The sequence below is a fragment of the Pan paniscus genome, chromosome 1 (assembly GCF_029289425.2).
Source record: "Pan paniscus chromosome 1, NHGRI_mPanPan1-v2.0_pri, whole genome shotgun sequence".
Lineage (NCBI taxonomy): Eukaryota > Metazoa > Chordata > Mammalia > Primates > Hominidae > Pan > Pan paniscus.
Window position 1 is genome coordinate 43737364 of NC_073249.2, and position 25320 is coordinate 43762683.

General features: G+C 41.1%; 1 protein-coding gene and 1 pseudogene across 2 annotated transcripts in view; one reads left to right on the plus strand and one right to left on the minus strand.

Moving 5' to 3' along the window:
* The first annotated feature begins 844 nt into the window (after nucleotides 1-844).
* Nucleotides 845-25320, plus strand: part of ELK4 (ETS transcription factor ELK4) — a 29055-nt gene continuing 4579 nt past the window's right edge. Inside the window, exons 1-5 of one of the 2 annotated variants that reach the window (XM_008976551.4) lie at nucleotides 845-1054; nucleotides 8820-9035; nucleotides 11871-12743; nucleotides 13637-13753; nucleotides 16094-24801. In XM_008976551.4, the coding sequence (XP_008974799.1) occupies nucleotides 8829-9035; nucleotides 11871-12743; nucleotides 13637-13753; nucleotides 16094-16192 (1296 nt within the window). In that variant the 5' untranslated portion in view covers nucleotides 845-1054; nucleotides 8820-8828 and the 3' untranslated portion in view covers nucleotides 16193-24801. Of the gene's footprint in view, nucleotides 1055-8819; nucleotides 9036-11870; nucleotides 12744-13636; nucleotides 13754-16093; nucleotides 24802-25320 lie in introns of those variants that run through there. The other variant, XR_008624586.2, reaches the window with a different exon arrangement.
* On the minus strand, nucleotides 6407-8733 carry LOC106634027 (gamma-aminobutyric acid receptor-associated protein-like; annotated as a pseudogene).

Here is a 25320-nt window from a genome sequence, read left to right on the forward strand (position 1 = left end):
ACCTTATTTTCTTTAATCATTACAACAACTCTAAGATATTGGGTTCTCTCCACCTTATAAATGATGACTGTTTTAGAGAGGTTAAGATTGCTTAAAATTGGTGAGTTAGTGAGGGGTAGAGCCACGAATGGATTTCTGGTCGCTGCCTCCATCGCCAGGGCAAGCTTTTCCCACGACTCCAGCGCTTCCATTTGTCAGTCCCCAGGCTAGAAAGCCACAGTGCTAATTTAGTATTTATCAAGCGTTTGTAGTGTCCTGGGATCTGGCACTTCGATGAGAAAGCTGTGACGGCCCCAACTTCTAACAGCGAGTGGTAAGGACGAGGGACACAGGAGGGAGGAGACTCTCGCCAAAGCTTAGCACCAACAGAAGTGGTCCCCCGCAGGTTGCTCTGCGAGCGCCACCTCTTCCCTCCAACCGAGGAGAACGTGGCGCGCCTTTGAGGAGTCCGAGGTCCCGGCCCAGGCGGCAGCTTGGGTCCTGGCGGGTTCCGGACGGGCGCCTCAGGGACCTGGAAGCAACCGCACCGAACGCGACGGAGAGCGGCGAGACGACTCCAGGAGGCGCCCTAGCTACATCCCCCGGCCACACCAAACCCGGGTTTGCGGGCAGACGCGGCTCACAACGCCCCTTAGGGTCGCAGCCCCTCCCCCCGGAAGTGACGTGTAGCGACTACGGCGTCTGGGAGGGACCCAGGAGCAGTCGGGGGGTTTGAGAGTGGCGGCGGCCGCGGAGGGCCTGGCAGGCCCCGCCGCTGCAAGGAACGCCCCGAACGCGCGCGCCCGGCGTGTAGCGGCCCCAAGACCCGCGCCGCCGCTGCCGCGTGCGGGGGCGGGGAGGGCGGGGCGCGAGGAGCCGCGGCGGCGGGAGATGCGGGCGGCTGCGGGCACCCGGCGGGCTCGGCTCGGCCGCCGCCGCCTTCTACGGCTCCGCCGCGGGGGTCGCAGCGGCTGCCGCGCCGTCCTCGAGTTTCCAGCGTGAGGAGGAGGCTGAGGGCGGAGAGGCGCATCGTGTTCGAGGCGGAGACCGAGGGGGAGCCCCGCGCGCGGCGTCGGTGAGCGGTCAGCCCCGCGCGCCCCCTCGGGATCTCGCGGCCACAGCCCCACCGGCCGGGAGCGGGGGCGGGGGCCGAGGGGCGCGCGGCACGACAGGAAGTGGGGGCGGGGGCCGGGCGCGCGCTCCCCTTGGGTCCGCCCCCGGCCCGCCGGGCACCGCGGCGCACAGGTGGACGCCGCAGCGCACCGCTTAGCTCTCGTAGCCTCTTACTTGGTCCCCCGAAGTCTCGTGGGCGAAAGGTGGCGGCGATTTTTTCGGCGTGGATGGGGAGGAGGGGAGCAATTCTGATTTTCTGTAGTGACAGGAAGTTGGAAAATGAAAGTACAGTAATTCAGTGCTTACCAAGGCCCGGTGAGGTTGCACCTCTTCCCCCAGACTTTGATCTCCTGTAGGGCACACGCGGCCGTCCGCTTTTCTTCCTCTCCCCTAGCTCGCTAGTCATCCGGTGTCGAGTTTCATTTCTTTTTCTATTTCGCTCCAGCGGCCCCCCGCCCCTCTTTACTTTCCGCCTTGTGCACAGCTGCATCGAGGCTGGTAACTTCATTCCTGGGAAGATCAATTGGAAACATCTTTCGGGGCGGGATAGTAACTGGCCTTGGAAGGAAATAGGGATGTTGTTGACTGAAGTAGTCAAAAGTACACACTTCACTTTTTCTCCAGCTATTGCTATTTGAAATTTGGGGAATTTAAATAAAGATTCTGGAGTTTTATGCCTCATCAGAATGGTTTGTCCATCTCTTTGGTTGATAGATCAGATCCTCTGTCCTCTTTTCCCACCCTCTACACCCCCTCCCCCTGGCTTGGAAAACTTCGTGCTTCAATATTTAGGCTTGGCAGCGGTGTTTTCATTAAAATGTAGTATGATTCAATATTTTCCCTTCAGGAACACTCTTCTCTTTGATTTTACTTAAACATTAAAACTGCGTAAGTGGAATCTGTTCATTCCTAGTGAAGTAGTGTCTTTAAGTTTTATTGTAAGAATATTGTAAGAACTGTGCAGGATCCTATACAAAGAGTATTTTTTAGGAGCCTGTGTAGTTAAAAACGTCATGTTACTTTTGGTTACTTTTTGACAACGGTGAGTATTTTGATTCGAAACTAGGCTTGATACATTCATAACTTGGTTTTGTTTTAAGTAGCAGGCTGAAGAAAATTTGGAGACTTTGTGTTTTTTTTGGGTTTTAGCTACTGTCTCTGAAAAATAGTTGGGCTATGGGTCACCACAGCAACTGGACTGTGTGTATTATAAACATGTTTAGGGTGGAAAAGGTTTTATTTAATAGAGACTTCCTTTTCTTAATACATTACTTCAGCATGCTCCCTTTCAATTTAGGACAGGGATTGGTCTATCTTTGAAGTGTTAAAATAGAATCAATTATGTTTTCAGCCTTTACCCCCTCAAAAATCAAATACCTTCATTTGGACCAGTTAAGTGTTTTCTTCCTTTGTTATAACTTTAAACTTTAAAAATTGCAATTGTGGAAAACTCGAGATTCCTGTAGGAAAATCAAGTAATTAGCCTCTTTTTTTTTTTTGATAGGTAACAAGAATAAAAGGTTTTGTTTGGTTTTGTTTTGTTGTGTTTTTGTTTTTGTTTGAGACAAGGTCTCACTCTGTTGCCCAGGCTGGAGTGCAGTGATGTGGTCTCTGCTCACTGCAACCTCCATCTCCCGGCCATTCTCCCACCTCAGCCTCCCGAGTAGTCACGCACTACCATACCCGGCTAATTTTTTGTATTTTTGGTAAAGACAGGGTTTCAACATGTTGCCTAGGCCAGTCGCGAACTCCTGAGCTCAAGCTCCCCCCTTGGCCTCCCAAAGTGCTGGGATTACAGGCATGAAGCAACCACATAATTTTTAATAACTGTCTTAGGGGATGTTTTTCTTTAGCTTTTATTTTATTTATTTATTTTTTTGAGACAGGGTCTTGCTCTGTCGCCCAGGATGGAGTGCAGTGGTGTGATTTCAGCTCACTGTGACCTCCGCCTCCTGGGTTCAAATGATTCTTCTGCCTCAGCCTCCCTAGTAGCTGGGATTACAGGTGCCCACCACCACGCCCAGGTAATTTTTGTATTTTTAATAGAAACGGGGTTTCACCATGTTGGCCAGGCTGGTCTAGAACCCCTGACCTCAAGCGATTTGGCCTCCCAAAGTGCTGGGATGGTAGGCATATGCCACTGTGCCCGGCCAGCTCTCTTTTATATCTGATGAAATCATTGAAGATCATTGTTAATACCACACTTTTTGAAACTAAAATGAAGAGTTTTGACTTAACTATATAAGAAGACGTTGGCTGCTTTTCAATCAAAAGAATAACGATATCATAATTGAATTAATAAAATATTCCTTTAAAGTACCCAGTGAAAATGTCCACTTCATATCTTTTTCTCAAAATTCATTTCTAATACTTCAGTCTAAAACCTCAAAGCCATTTTTTTCTTTTCTTTTTTTTTTTTTTTTTTTGAGACGTAGTCTTGCTCTGTTGCCCAGGCTGGAGTGCAGTGGCACGATCTCGGCTCACTGCAAGCTCCGCCTCCCGGGTTCATGCCATTCTGCCTCAGCCTGCCGAGTAGCTGGGACTACAGGCACCCGCCACCACGCCTGGCTAATTGTTTGTATTTTTAATAGACACGGGGGTTTCACCTTGTTAGCCAGGATGGTCTCCATCTCCTGACCTCGTGATCTACTTGCCTCAGCCTCCCAAAGTGTTGGGATTATAGGCGTGAGCCACTGCACCCGGCCAAAGCCATTTTTTTTTTTTTTTTTACTGTCCTCAACCTTCTATCGTAGACACACTGTAGTTGCTAAATAAGCATCAGCATTTTCCACAACAGCTCGGTTCTACCTTAAAGCAGCCAACAGCTCACCAGTGTTTGACTAAATACATGCTGCTCCACTGATAACCAACAGGGAAGGTGCAAGTTAAACCTGTACCATCTGGGGAACACCTGTTATTTTGGGGAGTCTCCTTGGGTGCTCATTATGGAGACGTTAATTTGTTGTTTTTGTCTTTAGATGTATAGCTGAGGCTTTAAACTTGTAGGGCTGAAATGTTATCTACATAATAGGTATTAAGACTCTAGGATCCGGGTGTTGGAATTTTTTCAAAAACAAATGGAATAATAGGCACCACATCTGTGTAGGCTAGAGACTCCCATTCTCTGTCTTTCCTTCATCGTCTCACGAATGGATTCATACTCCACCTATAAGCAGTCTTATATGAAGGTGATGTCTGGAAATGTGGAAATTGAGTTCTCGGCTTAAGATAACATTTACTAGAGAGTAGTTTTAACAGGATTAGATTAGAAATAATTGTTTAAGTGGGAAAACTGTAGTAGAACGGTAACTTGCCATCATTAGGCATCATCAGAAGAAAGGCCTGTCAGGTAAACTCAAGAGACATAACAGGGAATCCCTGCCTGCTTCCACCATACTTAATGGCTGTAGTATAAAACCGCTATTTTAGCCCCGCTTAAGTGAGGCTATGGGGAACCGATTTCTAGCGGGCATGGTTATTTGGCATTAAGGTAGCACTTCATATTTGTGGATTATTATCGGTATCTAATATGTAATGCTTTTTTACAATCAATTAGTGATATGAGTGCTTCTATTTATTTGGAAAGTGGTTTCCCTAATGGACAGAGTACATGACTGTGATGAAAGAGACTTGGGACTCATGGCTTCAGCTTTTCCATGAATTCTGACTGTGGGCAGCATCTCTCCCTTTCTATCCTTTATTATTTTCCCATCGTTACTTTTAGGTGACTGTCTCTGTACAACCAGCTTCAAAGTGATAATCGTGAGGATTACTGGAGGACATTTTGAGTGTTTCAGAAAAGTTATAGAAACCCAACTATTTTCCACTACAGTTTCTTATCTCTGCCCTTTTTGGAAGTAGGTATAGTTGACCCTTAAGAATCCCATCTTCTGTGAGTTAAATGTTGTTAGAATTAGTCTTCCCAGACCTAACTTTATAGTGTTTGTTGTGTTGTTTGTTTTGAAAATCTTTATTGAGATATAATTCACATACCATAAAATTCACCTCCTTAGGTGTAATATGCTGTGGGTTTTGTGCAAGCATGAACACAATCCAAGTTTATAATATTTTCTTTTCTTTTTTTTTTTTTTGAGGCGGAGTCTCGCTCTGTCACCCAGGCTGGAGTGCAGTGGCGCAATCTCAGCTCACTGCAAACTCTGCCTCCCAGGTTCACGCCATTCTCCTCCCTCAGCCTCCTGAGTAGCTGGGACTACAGGCGCCCACCACCACGCCCAGCTAATTTTTTGTATTTTTAGTGGAGACGGGGTTTCACTGTGTTAGACAGGATGGTCTCAATCTTCTGACCTTGTGATCCGCCCACCTCGGCCTCCCAAAGTGCTGGGATTACAGGCGTGAGCCACTGCGCCCTGCCTAAGTTTATAATATTTTCATCACCCCCAAAAGAAACCCTGTACCCATTTTCTATCATTCCCCACTTCTCTTCCCCGCATTTTAGCCCCCAGTCCTAAATAATTACTAATCTATTTTCTGTGTCTATGGATTTTCCTATTCTGGACATTTCATATAAGTGGAAACATACAATATGTGGTCTTTTGTGGACTGGCTTCTATTAGTCACTTGCATAATGTTTTCAAGGTTTGTCCTTGTGTGTGTGTGTACCTCATTCCTTTCTGTGGCTGGATGATACCCCATTATGAATGTGCCACATATTATTTATCCATTCATCAGTTGACGGACATTTAGTTTGTTTCTACTTTTTAGATGTTATGAATAATTCTGCTATGAACAGTCCTGTGTAAGTTTTTGTATGGACGTATGTTTTCATTTCTTTTGGGTATATACCTAGGAGTAGAATTGTTGAGTCATGTATTAAACTTGTCCGAAGTGGCTACACCATTTTACATTCCCACCAGCAATGTACAAGGGCTTCAATTTCTCTGCATCCTTGCCAATATTTGTTATTGTCTGTCTGTCTTGATTATAGCCTTCCAAGTAGGCATGAAGTGGTTTCTCAGGTGGTTTTGATTTTTAGTTCCCTAATAACTAATTATGTAGAGCATTTTTTTTTGGTGGTTTCTTCTTTATTGATGTGCCTCCTACCTTCCCCTTGCAATTTCAGTCCCTTGCAACTACCTCCCAAAAAGAAGGTAGTAAAAGGAAGGGATTGCTGGGGTTCTGAGCCCCTTGGGCAGTCAGAAAGGGAACAGAAACTGAAACAATCACTGGATGTGACAGAGACTGACAATCAAGAAGTCTAAAGCAGAATGGGAAAGGCGGGCAGAGAAAGGGGAAGAAAGGAGAAAGGAGAGGTACGAGATGCCAACTCCACCATTACCCCTCCTAAGAGAGGCTGGAAAGAAAGCCTCAAACATTAAGAAGTGCCGGTCCTGAATAAGGGAGGTGGTGTTTGAGCTTGGAGGAGGAGGTCAAGAAAGGAAGGCCACCTCTCTGTAGAATGAGACCCCCCTTCCAGCTCAGGGGTAGCAGCATCACAGACTGTAGACACTTTGGTCACTGTAGGCAACGTAGAGAAAGAAGTCTTCATGGTGTTCCTGGTAGAGCTGACCCATTGTGGCACTGGTGGGCAGAATGACATTGTTGACAAAGAAAAACAAGGCATCCTCAGCTCGGAGATGAATTCGCTTCTGGATCAAGAAGTAGAACTGGGCCGGGCGCAGTGGCTTATGCCTGTAATCCCAGCACTTTGGGAGGCCAAGGCAGGCGGATCATGAGGTCAGGAGTTCAAGACCAGCCTGACCAACATGGTGAAACCCCACCTCTACTAAAAATACAAAAATTAGCTGGGCGTGGTGGCATGCGCCTATAATCCCAGCTACTCGGGAGGCTGAGACAGGAGAATCGCTTGAACCCAGGAGGCGGAGGTTGCAGTGAGCCGAGATTGCGCCACTGCACTCCAGCCTGGGTGACAAAGTGGGACTCCATCTCAAAAAAAAAAAAAAAAAAAAAGAAGCAGCAGCAGCAGAACTGACCAGCTGTGAGATCAGAAGGCACCAGGTATTTCTTTTGTCCAGGTCTCCTATCCGAGCTTTGGGAGCCTTTTCTACTATCACCGGCACCCGGTCCGGGTATTTCTTTCCAGTCTTCTTGCTCTCGGAGCTGCGCGTTTCTTGAACGGATGCTCTTCTTTGTACACGAACTTCATCCTGTTGGGAACCGGGCTGAACTAGGCTGGGCTGAGGGAACCTGGGGGAGCCGGGAGGTGGGTGGCAGTGATAGTGGCGACAAGTAGGCAGATTCAGCCAATGTAGAGCATTTTTTCCTGTGTTTATTGGCTATTTGTATATCTTCTTTGCTATGATGTCTTTTCAAATTCTTTGCTTTTTTTTTTTTTTTTTTTTTTTAGTCGTAGGCGTTTTTTAATATATTTTGGATGCAGGCTCCCTTTGTGATACATGGTTTGAAAATATTCTCCCATTTGGGGGATTGTCTTCTCACTTGATGGCATTATTTGCAGCACAACAGTTTTAAATTTTGTTGTAGTCCAGTTTTGATCTGTTCTTGTAGTGTTTTAATGGTATTGATATAATTTGTTTTCAAACTCTATTCTAACCCATTGAGATCTCGTTACTAGAGAAAGGAAGGTTTTTTGTTTTTGTTTTTTTTTTGTGTGTGTGAAGTATTCAATCATAAGATTCTTAGGACACACTTATACGGATTTGGCCAGAGTTTCTGCCCTAAAGAATTCTTCCTAATAGAAAGGTGTTTTGAAATTCTGTGAGGAAAATACCTTTATGAGAGAGCATTCCTTGCTGCTCCTTTGCCTAAACCAATGGTTATCTACCGGGATGACTTTGACCCCTGGGGGAATATTTGGCAATGTCTGGAGATATTTTTGATGGTCTCAATGGGGCAGGCGGTGCTACTGGCATCTAGTGGGTAGAGGCCGGGTATGCTGTTAGACAAACTGCAGTGTACAGGACAGCTTCCCACAACAAAGAATTATCTGGCCCCCAAAACCAATAATGCCAAAATTGAGAAACTCTGGCCTAAACAGGGAGATCCTGAAACTTAAGATATTAAAATATTTTTCTTCAATCCATGCCTTGATAATCACATAAAGATTGCTAATCAAAGGAGAATCTTTGCAGATGGAATCACTGTGGACAGAACAGTGACAGAAAAGAGAACACTTTGCTGAATTCAAAATGCTGCCAATTTGTATGTAAATGACATTTATGGTGATGGAAACCAGTTGGAGCAAAAGTAGATTATTCCCTACACCTCAGTCCCTGGGCCACCCTGAGATAGACACAAACACATACACTCACAGGCAGATAACCAAACCGGGTTGATTTAGACAGATGCTGGAATGGTGGTCTCCTGAGAGAATACAGCAATGAGATTTTAGGATTCAAATTTAACAACAGTGATTGACAGTCACTAGTGATTGACAATCATTGTTTTTTCCTATAATTTAGGGAACTAGCTTTATCCTCCTTGCAAGTTGCTTGTTGCTTAAGACATTTCTTAAGCAGCGTGGCATCCTTAAGAGTTTGGATTCTGGGTCCAGATTGCCTGGGCTTAGATCTTAGCTTCACCGTTTACTTGTGTGATGTTGTACAAGTTCCTTAACCCTCTTATGAATCAGTTTTTTCTTACGTAAAATGAGGATGCAGTAGTATCTACCTTATAGAAATGTGGGGATGAATTAATACATTTAGAGCACTTAAAACAGTGCTTGACATACAGTGTTAAATAGGTGTTGGCTGTTAATATTATCACATATCTTATCTATATTCTTTCAGCTCATTGCTATGGACAGTGCTATCACCCTGTGGCAGTTCCTTCTTCAGCTCCTGCAGAAGCCTCAGAACAAGCACATGATCTGTTGGACCTCTAATGATGGGCAGTTTAAGCTTTTGCAGGCAGAAGAGGTGGCTCGTCTCTGGGGGATTCGCAAGAACAAGCCTAACATGAATTATGACAAACTCAGCCGAGCCCTCAGATACTATTATGTAAAGGTAGTACACATCCTGATCTTATACTATACAGAGAACCTCCAGACAAGAATGATTCCTTCTTGGCTGGGCGCAGTGGCTCACGCCTGTAATCCCAGCACTTTGGGAGGCCAAGGAGGGTGGATCACCTGAGGTCAGGAGTTCAAGACCAGCCTAACCGATGTGGTGAAACCCTGTCTCTACCAAAAATACAAAAAAAAAGTTAGCTGGGCGTGGTGGTGGGCGCCTGTAATCCCAGCTACTCAGGAGGCTGAGGCAGGAGAATCGTTTGAACCCGGGAGGCGGAGGTTGTGGTGAGCCAAGATTGTGCCATTGCACTCCAGCCTGGGTGACAGTGAGACTCCGTCTCAAAAAAAAAAAAAAAAGATTCCTTGTTTTCTGTTGAGGTTATAGATACCAATTTCATAGTTTATTTTAATCCAATGTATTTTGTAGCTTCAGCAGTTTGGAATTAGGATACAAGGTATAAATGTTCCGGCTGAATCTCTACCAAATCTTCTTCTTTTTTTTTTTTTTTTTGAGACGGAGTCTTACTCTGTCGCCCAGGCTGGAGTGCAATGGTGCGATCTTGGCTTACTGCAACCTCTGCCTCCAGGGTTCAAGCTATTCTCCTGTCTCAGCCTCCCAAGTAGCTGGGATTACAGGTGGCCACCACCACGCCCAGCTAATTTTTTATTATTTATTTATTTGTTTATTTTTTTAGTAGAGGTGGGGTTTCACCATGTTGGCCAAGTTGGTCTTGAACTCCTGACTTGAGGTGATCCACCTGCCTTGGCCTCCCAAAGTGCTGGGATTATAGGTGTGAGCCATCACAGCCAGCTGCCCCAGATTTTATTTATTAACTTACTCCCATTACACATATTTTATTCCTAATTACAGTTGTCTTTAAAAGAAAAAATATGTACGGAATCGGAATATGACAAAGGCAATTTGAGATTCTTGAGGATAAGTAAATATTCTCATGTGTGTCATAATTTACTTTAAAAATTGTGAAGCCTGGAGTAGTGGCTCATGCCTGTAATGCCAGCACTTTGGGAGGCTGCAGCAGGAGGATCACTTGAGCCCAGAAATTTGAGACCAGACTGGGCAACACAGGGAGACCCCGTCTCTACAAAAAACAGTGTGGCGTGGTGGTGTACACCTGTAGTCCCAGTGCCCAGGAGGCTGAGGCAGGAGGATCACTTAAGCTCAAGTGGTTGAGGCTGCAGTGAGCCATGATCACACACCACTGCACTCCATGAGAACCCTGTCTTGTTGGGGAGAAAAGTCATATATGTACATATACACACACACATATATCTACATATATACGTTTTATATCTTAATTTTTACTTTTAGTTTAGTTTAACCCAGGGAACACAAATTAAAACCTTATACCTTAAGTAGTAGCTGTTTATACACAGAGTTGGTTTTTTAGTTAAAATTGCTGAGATCTTAATTTCTTTCACCTTTTTTTGTTTGTTTGTTTGAGACGGAGTCTTGCTCTGTTGCCCAGGCTGGAGCACAGTGGCGTGATCTCAGCTCACTGCAACTTCTGCCTCCCAGGTTCAAGTGATTCGCCTGCCTCAGCCTCCCGAGTAGCTGGGACTACAGACATGCACCACCACACCTGGCTAATTTTTGTATTTTTGGTAGAGATGGGGTTTCACCATCTCTACGGGAGGCTGGTCTTGAACTCCTGATCTCAGGCAGTCCACCTGCCTTGGCCTCCCAGAGTGCTGGGATTACAGGCGTGAGCCACTGTGTAGGGCTCTTTCACCATTAAGTGGTTGATCTTACCAGCTTTCCTGTCTGGAGATAAACTGGAATTTCTGAAGGAAGTAAGAACCTTAACAGATACTATGTTCTAAATTCCTTTTTCACAGCCGGGCGCGGTGGCTCACGCCTGTAATCCCAACACTTTGGGAGGCCGGGGTGGGTGGATCAGTTGAGGTCAGGAGTTCAAGACCAGCCTGGCCAACATGGCAAAACCCCATCTCTACTAAAAATACAAAATTAGCTGGGCATGGTGATGTGTGCCTATAATCCCACCTACTTGGGAGGCTGAGGCAGGAGAATTGCTTGAACCCAGGAGGCAGAGGTTGCAGTGAGCTGAGATCACACCGCTGCACTCCAGCCTGGGTGACAGAGTGAGACTCCATCTCAAAAAAATAAGTAAATAAATTCCTTTTTGCTTACTCAGGATGTGTATGGCTTATACCTTTGGAATTGTTTGAGATTGCAGTTCAGGGAGTTCTAACCTGCACAGATATTTGGTTGAGAGTGGTAAGCAATTAAAATCCTTCAGTTTTTATGTAACATATTAGTTCAGTTGTTAATAAGACATTTAAATGTTCTTGCCTTAACTTCTCCATAATAGTAGGGACTGTGTTTGGTATGGCTAGATGAATTTAGGTCATTTTGAAAGTTTTAAGTAAGTGATGTCTACTTCTAAAATGGAGAACCTCATTACCAGCTTTTTCTTTTTTTTTTTTTTTTAAGACAGACTCTTGCTCTGTCACCAGGCTGGAGTGCAGTGGTGTGATCTTGGCTCACTGCAACCTCCGCCTCCCGGGTTCAAGGGATTCACCTGCCTCAGCCTCCTGAGTAGCTGGGACTACAGGCGCACGCCACCATGCCCTGCAAATTTTTTCTGTTTTAGTGGAGACGGGGTTTCACCATGTTGGCCAGGCTGGTCTCAATCTCCTGACCTCGTGATCCGCCCTCCTCGGCCTTCCAAAGTGCTGGGATTACAGGCATGAGCCACTGTGCCTGGCCGATGCCAGCTTTTTCATGAACTATGGGATATAAGTTTATAAGAAAGGATAAAAATGCTTTTTTTTTTTTTTTAACCTACAGAATATCATCAAAAAAGTGAATGGTCAGAAGTTTGTGTACAAGTTTGTCTCTTATCCAGAGATTTTGAACATGGATCCAATGACAGTGGGCAGGATTGAGGGTGACTGTGAAAGTTTAAACTTCAGTGAAGTCAGCAGCAGTTCCAAAGATGTGGAGAATGGAGGGAAAGAAAAACCACCTCAGCCTGGTGCCAAGACCTCTAGCCGCAATGACTACATACACTCTGGCTTATATTCTTCATTTACTCTCAACTCTTTGAACTCCTCCAATGTAAAGCTTTTCAAATTGATAAAGACTGAGAATCCAGCCGAGAAACTGGCAGAGAAAAAATCTCCTCAGGAGCCCACACCATCTGTCATCAAATTTGTCACGACACCTTCCAAAAAGCCACCGGTTGAACCTGTTGCTGCCACCATTTCAACTGGCCCAAGTATTTCTCCATCTTCAGAAGAAACTATCCAAGCTTTGGAGACGTTGGTTTCCCCAAAACTGCCTTCCCTGGAAGCCCCACCCTCTGCCTCTAACGTAATGACTGCTTTTGCCACCACACCACCCATTTCGTCCATACCCCCTTTGCAGGAACCTCCCAGAACACCTTCACCACCACTGAGTTCTCACCCAGACATCGACACAGACATTGATTCAGTGGCTTCTCAGCCAATGGAACTTCCAGAGAATTTGTCACTGGAGCCTAAAGACCAGGATTCAGTCTTGCCAGAAAAGGACAAAGTAAATAATTCATCAAGATCCAAGAAACCCAAAGGGTTAGAACTGGCACCCACCCTTGTGATCACGAGCAGTGATCCAAGCCCACTGGGAATACTGAGCCCATCTCTCCCTACAGCTTCTCTTACACCAGCATTTTTTTCACAGGTAGCTTGCTCGCTCTTTATGGTGTCACCATTGCTTTCATTTATTTGCCCTTTTAAGCAAATCCAGAATTTATACACTCAAGTTTGCTTTCTGTTACTTAGGTTTGTCTTAGAAAGGTTATGTGTGACTGTCATGTGAAAGTTACCCCATTTCTCATCTTAATTAGGATTGCTAAAATAGAAAGTTTGGAGTATTTTCTTAAAAAATTCATTGTTCTACAAGTAAATAAATATTTTGATTTTTCTATTTCCTCCTAAAGAAAGTACACACACTCTCTCGCTCTCTCTCGGTCTTATAAAACTCGTTGGTGTCTTATAAAACAAACAGTGATAATCTCAAGTTAGAAAACAGTAGGTCCTGAGAACCATAAGAAAAATGACTGGTGTGATGTTGAGTAACAAGTTGGTACAGTTACTTTAGCTATTTATTAACTTGCTCATCTCATAGAACATTTTAATAGATTTTTCACAGACCTCATTATTAAAAAAAAAACAAACATGCTGGTGTCTTGGTTACCCATTATTCCTCTGTACCTGAATTCAGGTTGGTTTTTCTATTTGGAAAAGACTTTATAAATGTTGGCTTAAAAAGAGGTTGAGCACCAGAATCTCAGAATTTACCACCAAAGAACTCATCCATGTAACCAAAAACCACTTGTACCCCCAAAAACTATTGAAATAAAAATTTAAAAAATTTTAAGTAGTTACTATCACTTTTATCCCTCTTAGTTTGTAAAAATAATTTTTGAGTTTTGTCATGATAATATTTCAGACTTGGAGATATTTGGAGTGGAGAATAGGGCAATATTTAGGTTTGGGTTATTTGTGTGCTGTTTCAAGGATAAAACATCCTGGTAAGTCAGTCAGTGAATATTTTTGCTTTGTGTATTGCAGACACCCATCATACTGACTCCAAGCCCCTTGCTCTCCAGTATCCACTTCTGGAGTACTCTCAGTCCTGTTGCTCCCCTAAGTCCAGCCAGACTGCAAGGTGCTAACACACTTTTCCAGGTAATTTTATAAATATCTGTCTTCTGTAGTTGGAGCATGTTAAATGAAGAAAGAGGCAAAAAGGCAGGGTCCCACTATTCAGTTTAATCATTATAAAACTTCTATTTAATGAATATTCTTTTTTTATTTTTTTGAGATGGAGTCCTCACCATGTCACCCAGGCTGGAGTGCAGTGGCCTAATCTCAGCTCACTGCAACCTGCACCTTCCAGGTTCAAGCGATTCTCCTGCCTCAGCCTCCGGAGTAGCTAAGATTACAGGTGTGCAACACCACGTCTGGCTGATTTTTGTGTTTTTAGTGAGACAGGGTTTGACCATGTTGTCCAGACTGGTCTCCAACTCCTGACCTCAGGTAATCCGCCCACCTTGGCCTCCCAAAGTGTTGGGATTACAGGCATGAGCCATTGTGCCCTGCCCAATGAATATTCTTTAGATTTATTTTTGAATTTCCAAATATTAATTTTCTAGCTGGCAAATATCAATTTTCTAGCTTGAATAAATATAGCAAAGTTTCATTTTCATTATTTACTATTACATACATTTGAGTTAGACCAAGAATTGTTCAATACTGTAGGAAATTTAGAGCCTACCCCAAGTTTTTGTCACTAGAAATTCTCTATTTAAAAAAAAAAAAATGGGCCAGGCAGTGTGTGTGTCATGCCTGTAATCCCAGCACTTTGGTAGGCCGAGGCAGGAAGATTGCTTGAGCTCAGGAGTTTGAGACCAGCCTGGACAACCTAAGGAGACCTTGTCTGTACTAGAAATAAAAAAAATTAAGTTAGGCATGGTAGCACGTGCCTGTGGCCCCTAGAGCTACTTGGGAGGCTGAGGTGGGAGGACCACTTGAGCCCAGTAGATCAAGGCTGCAGTGAGCTATAATGGCACCGCTGCACTCCGGCCTGGGTGACACAGTGAGACCTTGTCTCAAAAAAACAAAATCCACACACACACACATTCTCTCTCTCTCTCTTGCTCTACTCTCTCACACACACACACATACACACACACACACATATATATGGGGGATCTCTGCACATAGGTTCCCTCTTTTAATTAAAGATTAAAAAAAATTTTTTTTTTGAGGCAGAGTTTTGCTCTTGTTGTCCAGGCCAGAATGCAGTGGCACGATCTCAGCTCACTGCAACCTCTGCCTCCTGGGTTCAAGCGGTTCTCCTGCCTCAGCCTCCCGAGTAGCCAGGATTATAGGCATGTGCCACCATGCTAGGCTAATTTTGTATTTTTAGTAGAGACGAGGTTTCTTCATGTTGATCAGGCTGGTCTCAAACTCCTGACCTCAGGTGATCCGCCCGCCTCAGCCTCCCGAAGTGCTGGGATTACAGGCATGAGCCACTGCACGCGGCCCAAGCATTTTTTTTTTTTAAATAGAGAAAGGTCTTGAGAATGGTATATCAAACAGTCCCATTTCTCCCTCAGTCAGAATTGATAATTTATCAACATTTTATATGTACATTTTTTAAAAAATGAATATTATCTCTTCACCAAGACGTTAGGAAAGTTCTTGCCATTCCTAATGGGTTTAGCCATTATTTTGCCCAAAACACTTAGATGTTATAACTTAAAGAGTTTATTGGAGTCAATTCATTTACTTATTCATGGTTGACTATCTCTGATTTTCTTATATTTTGTAATTTAACTTCTCATTCTTTTAGAAATGAAATGGTAGGGAAAAAGAAGAAAATTAAAAATCTCTCTGCTTTTTATTTTTTGCCAACATTTAAAATTATTGAATAGAAAAAAAAGTTGAGAATTTTTCATATTTTTTTTCATTGCCACACATGAGCAGATAATTGAGTTATAGAGTCAGCTGAGACCTTAAGCAAAGTCATAGTGTTCCTGTAGCTTCAGCCTGGAATCTCCCTGTAGAGCTGGCCTCAGAATACTTGATGGGGAACCCTTTTCTAGGATGAGTGCCCTCTATTTATACCTTTCTGGATCTCTTTTTGAGGGTTTATGATTTGCTCCATAATTGAATTACACTCTGTAGTGCATATTGTCATTTACTTGAACTTTCTAAAACCTTCATTTGAGGTTAATTGTAAACCTGTGTACCTTAGGATATGAAGGAAGGTACAGGTTGTTCTTTGTTTCTACTCCATTGAGGTAAGTTGGAGAATGTTAATATTTAATATGTTAGGACAAAAGATTTTTGTTTCTAGTTTTTGTTATGACATAATATTCTTTCATGATAAACAGCCACTGCCTTTGTCATGTGAGCCATTACAGAAGGCTGTTGTGTTTTGCCTCAGGTAATAGAGTAGGATAGAAAGTAAAAGTTGGGGTTGAGTAATAGGATGATAATGTGTTTTGTTTTCTTTCTCAGTTTCCTTCTGTACTGAACAGTCATGGGCCATTCACTCTGTCTGGGCTGGATGGACCTTCCACCCCTGGCCCATTTTCCCCAGACCTACAGAAGACATAACCTATGCACTTGTGGAATGAGAGAACCGAGGAACAAAGAAACAGACATTCAACGTGATTGCATTTGAAGTGAGCAATTGATAGTTCTACAATGCTGATAATAGACTATTGTGATTTTTGCCATTCCCCATTGAAAGCATCTTTTTAGGATTCTCTTTGAATAGGACTCAAGTTGGACTATATGTATAAAAATGCCTTAATTGGAGTCTAAACTCCACCTCCCTCTGTCTTTTCCTTTTCTTTTTCTTTCCTTCCTTCCTTTTCTTTTCTCCTTTAAAAATATTTTGAGCTTTGTGCTGAAGAAGTTTTTGGTGGGCTTTAGTGGCTGTGCTTTGCAAAAGCAATTAAGAACAAAGTTACTCCTTCTGGCTATTGGGACCCTTTGGCCAGGAAAAATTATGCTTAGAATCTATTATTTAAAGAAATATTTGAGAAATGAATTGGCATCTTTAGGACTAAGTGTGCTCTGTTGAATGACTTAAAGTGAGCTGTTCCTAAGCAGTGGAAGAAGAAGAATCATTCCTATTCATACAAAGTAAGATTGGAGCAGTCATACTGGGGAGATTGTTTTGTGTGAACTATAACGTGTAAGCAACTCCATGAAAAGGCATCTTGTTTACCTTTATTCAGGGTGGATCTCTTAGCCATATGTATGATCCTGTCTGAACCTGTCAACAGAGCATGGAGCTAGTCTATTTCACTATAGAAAGATTTTTAGACCTGGGGTTTAAGACAGTTTTTGGAACACCTAGTAAGAATATGGGACCTCACATCTAGCACAGAAATGCTCTTTGCCCTCTGGGTGGTATGATTATATGCCCATGGAATACAGCATGGGAAATGATCACTTTTAGGAGGATGAACTTGGATTTTGAATATTTGAAACATCTCTGAGTAAAAGATTCGATCAGATAACTTGAAACAACATGTAGTGGTTTTCTCAATTAGAAGATAACCAAGTGAAGGACCTGTCTTTTTCCTGTTCATTTTACCTCATTTTCTTCTATACATTTATCACCTTTCCTTTATGTTTAAGGTTGTTAGAGGTTATGATAGTTTTAAAGATGCAGTTAGGAAGGTAGAATTGAAAGTGAAGCCTCCCCAGTCAGGAGCGAAGATGTGCTTATTTCCTTTTTTTTTTTTTTTTTTGAGACAGAGTCTTGCTCTGTCACCCAGGCTGGAGTGCAGTGGCGCGATCTCAGCTCACTGTAAGCTCCGCCTCCCGGGTTCAAGCAGTTCTCCTGCCTCAGCCTCCTGAGTAGCTGGGACTACAGGCATGCGCCACCACGCCTGGCTAATTTTTGTATTTTTAGTAGAGACGGGGTTTCACCATGTTGGCCAGGATGGTCTTGATCTCTTGACCTTGTGATCCGCCCACCTCAGCCTCCCAAAGGCGCAGGCATGAGCCACCGCGCCTGGCTCAGATGTGCTTATTTCTTTCAACTTTTTTTTTTTTTAAATGGGGAAGAGCAGAGTTCATTTGGGAATGCTTATACATAGGGATTGGATTGTTCATATTAGTAGTAAAAAATGTAGGCCTTATTCTCTACATTACCAAATTTTTAAAATATTACTATATGGTAATCAATGCCAGGTACAGATTTGTTGGTTCCCCAAACTGAATTGATATCAGTATCACAGTGGAGTCTTTTGAAAATTAAAGTCCAGGATTAAATTATATGTTGTCACCATTCACCACCACTACCACCCTCCCCCACCAATCTCTCCCACCGGTTAAACTCGTCTTCTAATCCTGTAGAATCACATGAACTAAATGAAGAAGTAAGAACTTGAAGGCTCAGACTGACACTGTTACAAACTAGCATCTTCAGATGCATGGTATTTACTTTAAATGTGCTTATATACAGTGTAGAGAAGCTCTTGTATAAGAAGACATCTATGCTAGCTAACTTAGTAGTAGTAGAGGGAACATATTCAGTGAGCTGCCTTTATATCTGTAGTGTCGGAGACTTGTTACTGGTTCATTTGTGGTTATCAGTTGAAGGTTCTGTTCCTGAGATGTGCAATAGTAGTGTTGAAAGGTATCGTTTAATAGTGATGGGGAACAGACATATTGGACTTCTTTTCCATATTAAATTATTTAGTTTGCATGCCTGTTTGAAATTGGACCTCTCAGCAGCACTTTGAAATAGTTTTAATTAGGTTAACATTTTGTACATTAAATAAGTAGATATAGATGGTTGATTTAGCTAGATGTGTTAAATTTTGAAAGCACAAAGGTATTTTATCTTTTTGAATTAAAGGAGAAAAGCCATTGATTTGTTTTCACAGACAGTATTTTTAATAATTAACTGTCTCAGCACAGAGGTACCTTGGAACCAAGGGCACCATTGAAACTCAGTTGAAGCAACTTCCTAGTAAACCATTTTAGTGAGTCCTTTTTGCATAAATCTATAGCCTCTCAGAGGTGTGAGGCTGTCACAGATTGGTGATCTGCTATCTCTTTGAGATCAACTAATTTGGAGAAGTGTGTGTGTGCGTATCCTTTTTTAAGTCAAAGTTTACAACCTTACTGCAGGTGTATGAGGCAGACAGTTCTGTTTATAGACTACCTCCTTCCTGGAAAAGTCTCAGCTTCATATTCTGTTGAATATATGCAGAATTCTTAGTGTGAAAGGTGATGTACCACTTCAGATCAGTTTTCACTGGAGAGACTTGTAATTGGTAGCTGTAGCTCGTATCCATCCCTAGTCACTTTGCCAGGATGAATGCTGTTGGGCAGCAGTAGCCTAAGTTACGGAAGGGGAGCAGATTGAATGGGGTTTTGAGACATCTTCTCTGATACCTTAGCTTTCCTTCTGCTCTGGTCGCTATCCACTCAGTCGTGTGCTAGAAATGTTTAACAACCAGGATCTCTGGGGTGGGGGTGGGGGGGAGCGCTGAATTTGTAGCATTTGCTGCAAATATAAATTATAAATAAAATTCTAATATAAATTAGAATTTTATATCAAATTCTTTGATATAAATTAGTTACTCCTCCTGTGGCTGATTTCAAGCTACCACCTTAGAGTTCAGAAAGGATGTGCACAGTTGGCTCAGAGCCAGTGCTGGCAAACCATTGCATTTACTCCACCCAAGAGTGGATTTTCACATAATTTCTAAAATAATTTTTTCTTATTTATATACTGACTTTTCAAAATACAAAATTAAAATATCATGTCTGACTTCAGTGATCTTTTTATTTTTCTTTTTTTAGAAATGAGATCTTTCAGTAATCCTTTAATTTAATTTTTTAGAGATGGAGTCTTGGTGTGTTACCCAGGGTGGACTCAAACTCCCGGGCTCAAGTGATCCTCCTGCCTCAGCCTCCTGCATAGCTGGGCTACAGGCATGCACCACCACACCTGGCTTAGTAATCCTTCTTTATTAATGGTTTGTCACAGTACGTTTGTGATGTTATATTGCTCATGGCATACTTTATGTGTTCGAACAAAGGTGGAAATTTCCATTGATTTTTTTTTTTTTAAATGTATGCACAAACAATCTGGATTTTGAGGACTACGGTCAGGAAAAAAAAAAAGAATTAGAGGCCCTTAAAAGGTCAACCGTAAGCTTCTTAGAGTTAAAATATGAGTTTAATTTTTTTCCACATTTTGACAGTTGAAATTTTGATAGGGACAGTAAACCTATGAGCCTCTATTAGGCTACTGGATTTTTTTAAACTGGAAAATTCCTTGAAGATTTACATACTATATTACAGATTTTAAAAGTCAAGACTGACTTAAGTAAATCAGAGGTTTGGAATTCTGGAGCTGTAACTCCAGGCTGTTGATAGTATCACTTCAGTTCCATTCACCCCTGCATTGTGTGACGTCCAGTCTGACAACATTGTTTCATCCTGATCTGACTTTCTACTATGATTCTTAAGTTCTTAAAGGTGTCCCTTTATGTTTTTGGTGAATGTAAGCACATTTAGAGCCACTCAGTACCACTTCTCAATACCTCTGAAGCAGTGGTTCAGAAAAGGAGTGTCCAGCCTTTTTGAACACACAAATTGATCAGTAAGAGTTATTGAACATAAAAACTTTCCCTATTAAAAATTCATATGGGTATATGTTAAATTATATACCGCTATACCAAAGTAATATGTGTGTTATACAAAAATACACAAAAATTGAAATGAAGGATGGCATAAAAAGTAATTCTTGAGTAGCAGTTATAGTATTTTCTTCCCACACCCCAGTTGGTTGTCTTGTGCACCCTCCAGAAGCGCACGCTTTTCCTAAAGACTGCTGACTCAGGATATTCTCATTCTAATCTCCAAACATATATGATGCTCCTCTTAGGATATATGGAGAAATCCTAGAGATTTGGAGTTTTTCAGGAGAGCTTATTGTCAACTTTTGAAATTTCACATTAATTCTTTTTGATAAATTCCCAAATAATAATCCATTACCACATGTTTTCCACAGCTTTATTCCTATTACTTTCGTCAGCCTGTTGTCTCTTATCTTCATGTTAGGTATGACTCTATTTTTATTTTACTAGTCTGCTCACAGACTTCTTTGGGACTTATGTTATATTTTACCAACAAATTTAGAATTATTTCAAGTTGCTTTATGTTAAAATATATAACAAGTTACATTTTCTTGCTGCATTAATAACTTTTTGATTTTTAAAATCTGATATTTCAGCAACTAAAGGAATACTTTCCTTTATAGGTCTGTTGTGTTTTTAACCTCATTGACTGTATATGTTTTATTTACCCGTGCCAGGAGTCTAGAATCGTGCTTAGGTGCCATTCTTAGGTATGAAAACAAGTTTGGAGACCAATGCAGGTCTCTGTGCAGAAATCTGGGGCTCTAAATGAATTACCAAACCAATAGGAAAGTTAAAATACTACTCATGATGTAGTGTGTCATCTGAAGCTATGATAGAATATATTATTTCTAAAATAGTATTGAGAAGTTAATTGTTCAGTCCATAGTAGTGTAAGTGATGTGTGGAGGTCAGCCATAATTGTCTTTCTTCAGCAGGTACTCTAACCAGAGACTGGGTTCTGTGGAAAATAGAATTATATTCTTGGTTTGGGATCAACAAATGTTTTGTTATTGTTTTAATGTTGCTGGCATTGCCTGAAACAAAGTGCCCTGTTATTCCTCTTGTGTCATCAGAACTCTGCTTACTGAAGTTGAAGTTTAATCTTGGGATCTAGAATTCTTGTGGTTGGTCGTGTATTAAGAAAAGAAGGTGGTTTGATTTTATTTCTTGTACTTGGTGGAACCTGTTACTATACAAGTCATGTTTTGACCTGTAAGCCGAGCAAATCTGAAAGGTGAATCGTTAATGGTAGTATAATTGTTTCATTTGAAGCTGTCAGTTTCTTCAAGTCACTTCTCTGAAAAAAATTGTGATAGATTGATAGCCTGCCAGAAAATAGCAATTTCTAAGGTGCTGCCATCCACACTTACTTATTGTGAAATATGAAAATCCAGAGTGGTTTGTATGAGGGGAAATACTGGCTCTAAGCTTTCTACAGAAAACAGGAAATTCATGCTGTTGTTGACATAATTTTAAAGGAAACTTTTAACAAGAAAATTCATGAGGGATACAATCAAACATAGTTAATCTCTTGAGTGCTAATCATTTGAGTATAGTCCACATCAGGAAGTTTTATGAGGTTGAAAACTTTACTTTGAAATATTTAATTGGGAGACTAGACCATTTCTTTTTCCAAGTCATTCTGATTTATTGTCCTAGTAAATGTATGTGTATGCATATATACTGATGTATTGACTGTGTGTGTGTGTGTGTGTGTGCGTGTAAATCTGTTTTCATAGGGAACATACATTGATGGCTCCTAGTCTATTTTATACTAAAACTTAAAAAAATTTGCTGCACTTTGCAGTTGCCACTTTTTAAAAGATTAATGCTTTGCACATTTCAGTAGGCCTTAAGAATTGCTCACCAACATTTTAGAAATACACTGCTTACATGTGACATACTGTAAACAAAGTCATAGTAAACTGTTCTCTTAGGTTCATGTATTATTGAGCAAATAAGGATGTCCTTTCTTAAAATTTCTACATTTATGTTTGCTTTTGTGTAAAATCTTTATTAGTTTGTAAGTTTCTCAAAGAGGAGGTTTATACTGGAAGCAGTATTTCTAAAGTACAGAGATTCGACCATGGATTGAATACAGTAGTGGAGGAATGCTGGTATTGTGGCCTAATTTATCCTTTTAAACTGTATGTCATTAGTATTAGCCAAAACCTCAGAGTGGAGTGTCTTGGGCTGAATGATCTTCTCAACTTTGCCTTGTTTCCCATCTCATAAAGGCTCCTTCTGGTTGTTTTCCCTTCCAAGGATTGTGAGTCATGCTTACATAGGCCTGGGATCTTCTGGATGGGGTCGGGGAGGAGGTGGGGGTTTCCTGTGGCTGGCCCAGAGTTCTAGCCAATGGAATCATTCAAGAATGCCTAAAGTTCAGGGGTGGGAATGCCATATATTGGTGTTAATCACTTGGCACTTTCTTGGGCACCAATATTAGCACTGTTTCATTTTTAATAACTGGAAGCACTTAATGATTATTTTGTTTGTTTAATTTCAACTTAAGGATATTGAGGGTCAGGGAAGTAAGGTTTATTTCTTGTTTATGTTTTCTGGAATTTATAGGGTGTTTGTAGAAGGGATAAATGGGTTACCTAATGAGCCATTCTTCTAGGCTCTGTAAGGTATGCCCTTTTGGCTAGGATATTTTAAAATAATTTGCAAGCTTTTAATATTGTGCTTTGTAGAAATTTACGATTTTTAAAAATAATTTGCAATTGATAGATTACACTTAAATTTATAAAGTATCCAATTTTAAGTTTCTTTTCTGTTTGGTCATTGTTGCTTATTGTCTATTGTGTAGGGGACACAATCCTGACATTTCATTGTTTTGTTACTTGGGGCAGTATTAACCAGTGGCCTTTGTATGTACATTCATTGCTTACATTTATTGTTTAAGTGGTAGAGTAGCATTTTTATGAACTTCCCTGTTCAGTATTAGTGAAATTGACAGATGCGTATATGTAAAGATAGAAAAGAAATGAATACAATTAATTTTTTATTCCTTGAGGCCTATTTATTTGTTTTGGCCCTGGATCTTTTCTAATCACAATTATATTTCTTTATTTTTGCCTTTGAGCAGTTTCATTTATCTTTGTGGGCAGGGAAGATTAAATATGAAATTCAGTCCAGTCATTTTGCTACTGGTTAGCTTTAGTTTGAGGCAAGTAAAAATTTTTGATTAAAATTAGTTTCTTAAAATTATGCCCTTGCTTTACCAAATAATCAAATTGGCTAAAAAATAAGGGTATGTAACTTTGCATTTTGAAGAACAAACCAATAATTTTTCATGAGCCCTACTCGATCTTCTTTAAAGACGACCTTCCTAAGAGACAATTAGGGATGAGTTTGATTAATGGGAAATAGCTCTAGGTTAGATTATTTTAAATTCCATACACCAAGTGATTTAACCACAGTGGCAGTGGCAGTTTCTGAACCGTCAAGTATGAACATCACTTAAAAATTAAAAGATGCTTAATAATAAACTCTTAATTTTCATTAAGCCAATCTGTAATTCAGAAGAAAAGCATATGTCTGCCATGGGACTATTGCAGTGCGTCTCCATCAGTGTTAACACAGGAGAGATATGTTATTTTATGTGTATGTCTTAGTTTGGGATATGTGGTAGTAAGAACATGTCAAGAGTGCTTTCTTCAAACCTGTCAGCTCAACTGAGAAGACAGTTACTTCATTGCTTATTTTTTCCCTTGTTTTATTGAAATCTGTATCTCATATCCAGTGTCTAACACTTTGTAGAGATACTTACATATAATGTAAGTGCACACCTACCCAGAGGAATGGATAACTGTTAAAGTGTTAATAATAGCTCGTCTTAGTTGATTTCAGCATAATTTACATTAGGGAGACCTAAAAAGCACCTTCAAAGTATTAAAAGCACCTTTTTTTTTTCTTTTTCCTAAAAAAGCAATTAAAATGGTCACTGCTAACATTTATTAAACTTCATGTTAGTTGATGAAACAGCTGGAGGGAAGCTGCCACATCTCCTAGCTAAGCAGTCTGACTTACCTGTTGGGAAACAAAGGGATATTGCTCTAAGATTGATTAGGATGATTGTAGCTAGAGTCTTGAATTCTATCTGTATACGGCAGAGAAACTTTATAGAGAGTGTAGAGAGGTGAGCGAAAGGATGCAAAAGCACTTTGAGGGCTTTATAATAATATGCTGCTTGAAAAAAAAAATGTGTAGTTGATACTCAGTGCATCTCCAGACATAGTAAGGGGTTGCTCTGACCAATCAGGTGATCATTTTTTCTATCACTTCCCAGGTTTTATGCAAAAATTTTGTTAAATTCTATAATGGTGATATGCATCTTTTAGGAAAGATATACATTTTTAAAAATCTATTTTATGTAAGAACTGACAGAGGAATTTGCTTTGTATAATGCAGGCTGGCTTTACAAAAGCACTGTAGCAAATTTACTGCAAGTCTAAAAGTATACATATATGTTCATAGATAATATGTGCAACTAGATATGGACAGCAATTGTATTTTTTTAAATAAATATTTTTAACAAAATGATTTTCTGAATTGATTATTCCCTTTTCTCACATTCATTGAGGTGGTCTCTTTACAGTCTCTGTATTACATTTTCATCCATGCTAACTGTGGGTCAGGAAAGAGTTGTTTTCCCAATGGTTATCATTAAAATCTGGCCTTCAACAATTTGATATGTATCTACATTAAAATATTTAAAATCTAGATTCAGATAGGTGGTGAACAGGGGAGATTGTAAAATGATTGTTGACATAAAAGGAATTAAGAGAGAACTGAGTGGCTAGAAAAAATATTCACCATGTGAAATCTCTTTTTGTTTTACTTGAAAAATAAAGGGTTTTCAAAAATTTAATCAGCTGGGTGCAGTGGCTCACACCTGTAATGCCAGCACTTTGGGAAGCCAAGGCAGGTGGATCACCTGAGGTCAGGAGTTTGAGACCAGCCTGGCCAACATGGTGAAACCCTGTTTCTACTAAAAATCCTCCCAAAATTAGCTGGACGTGGTGGGGTGTGCCTGTAGTCCCAGCTACTCGGGAGGCTGAA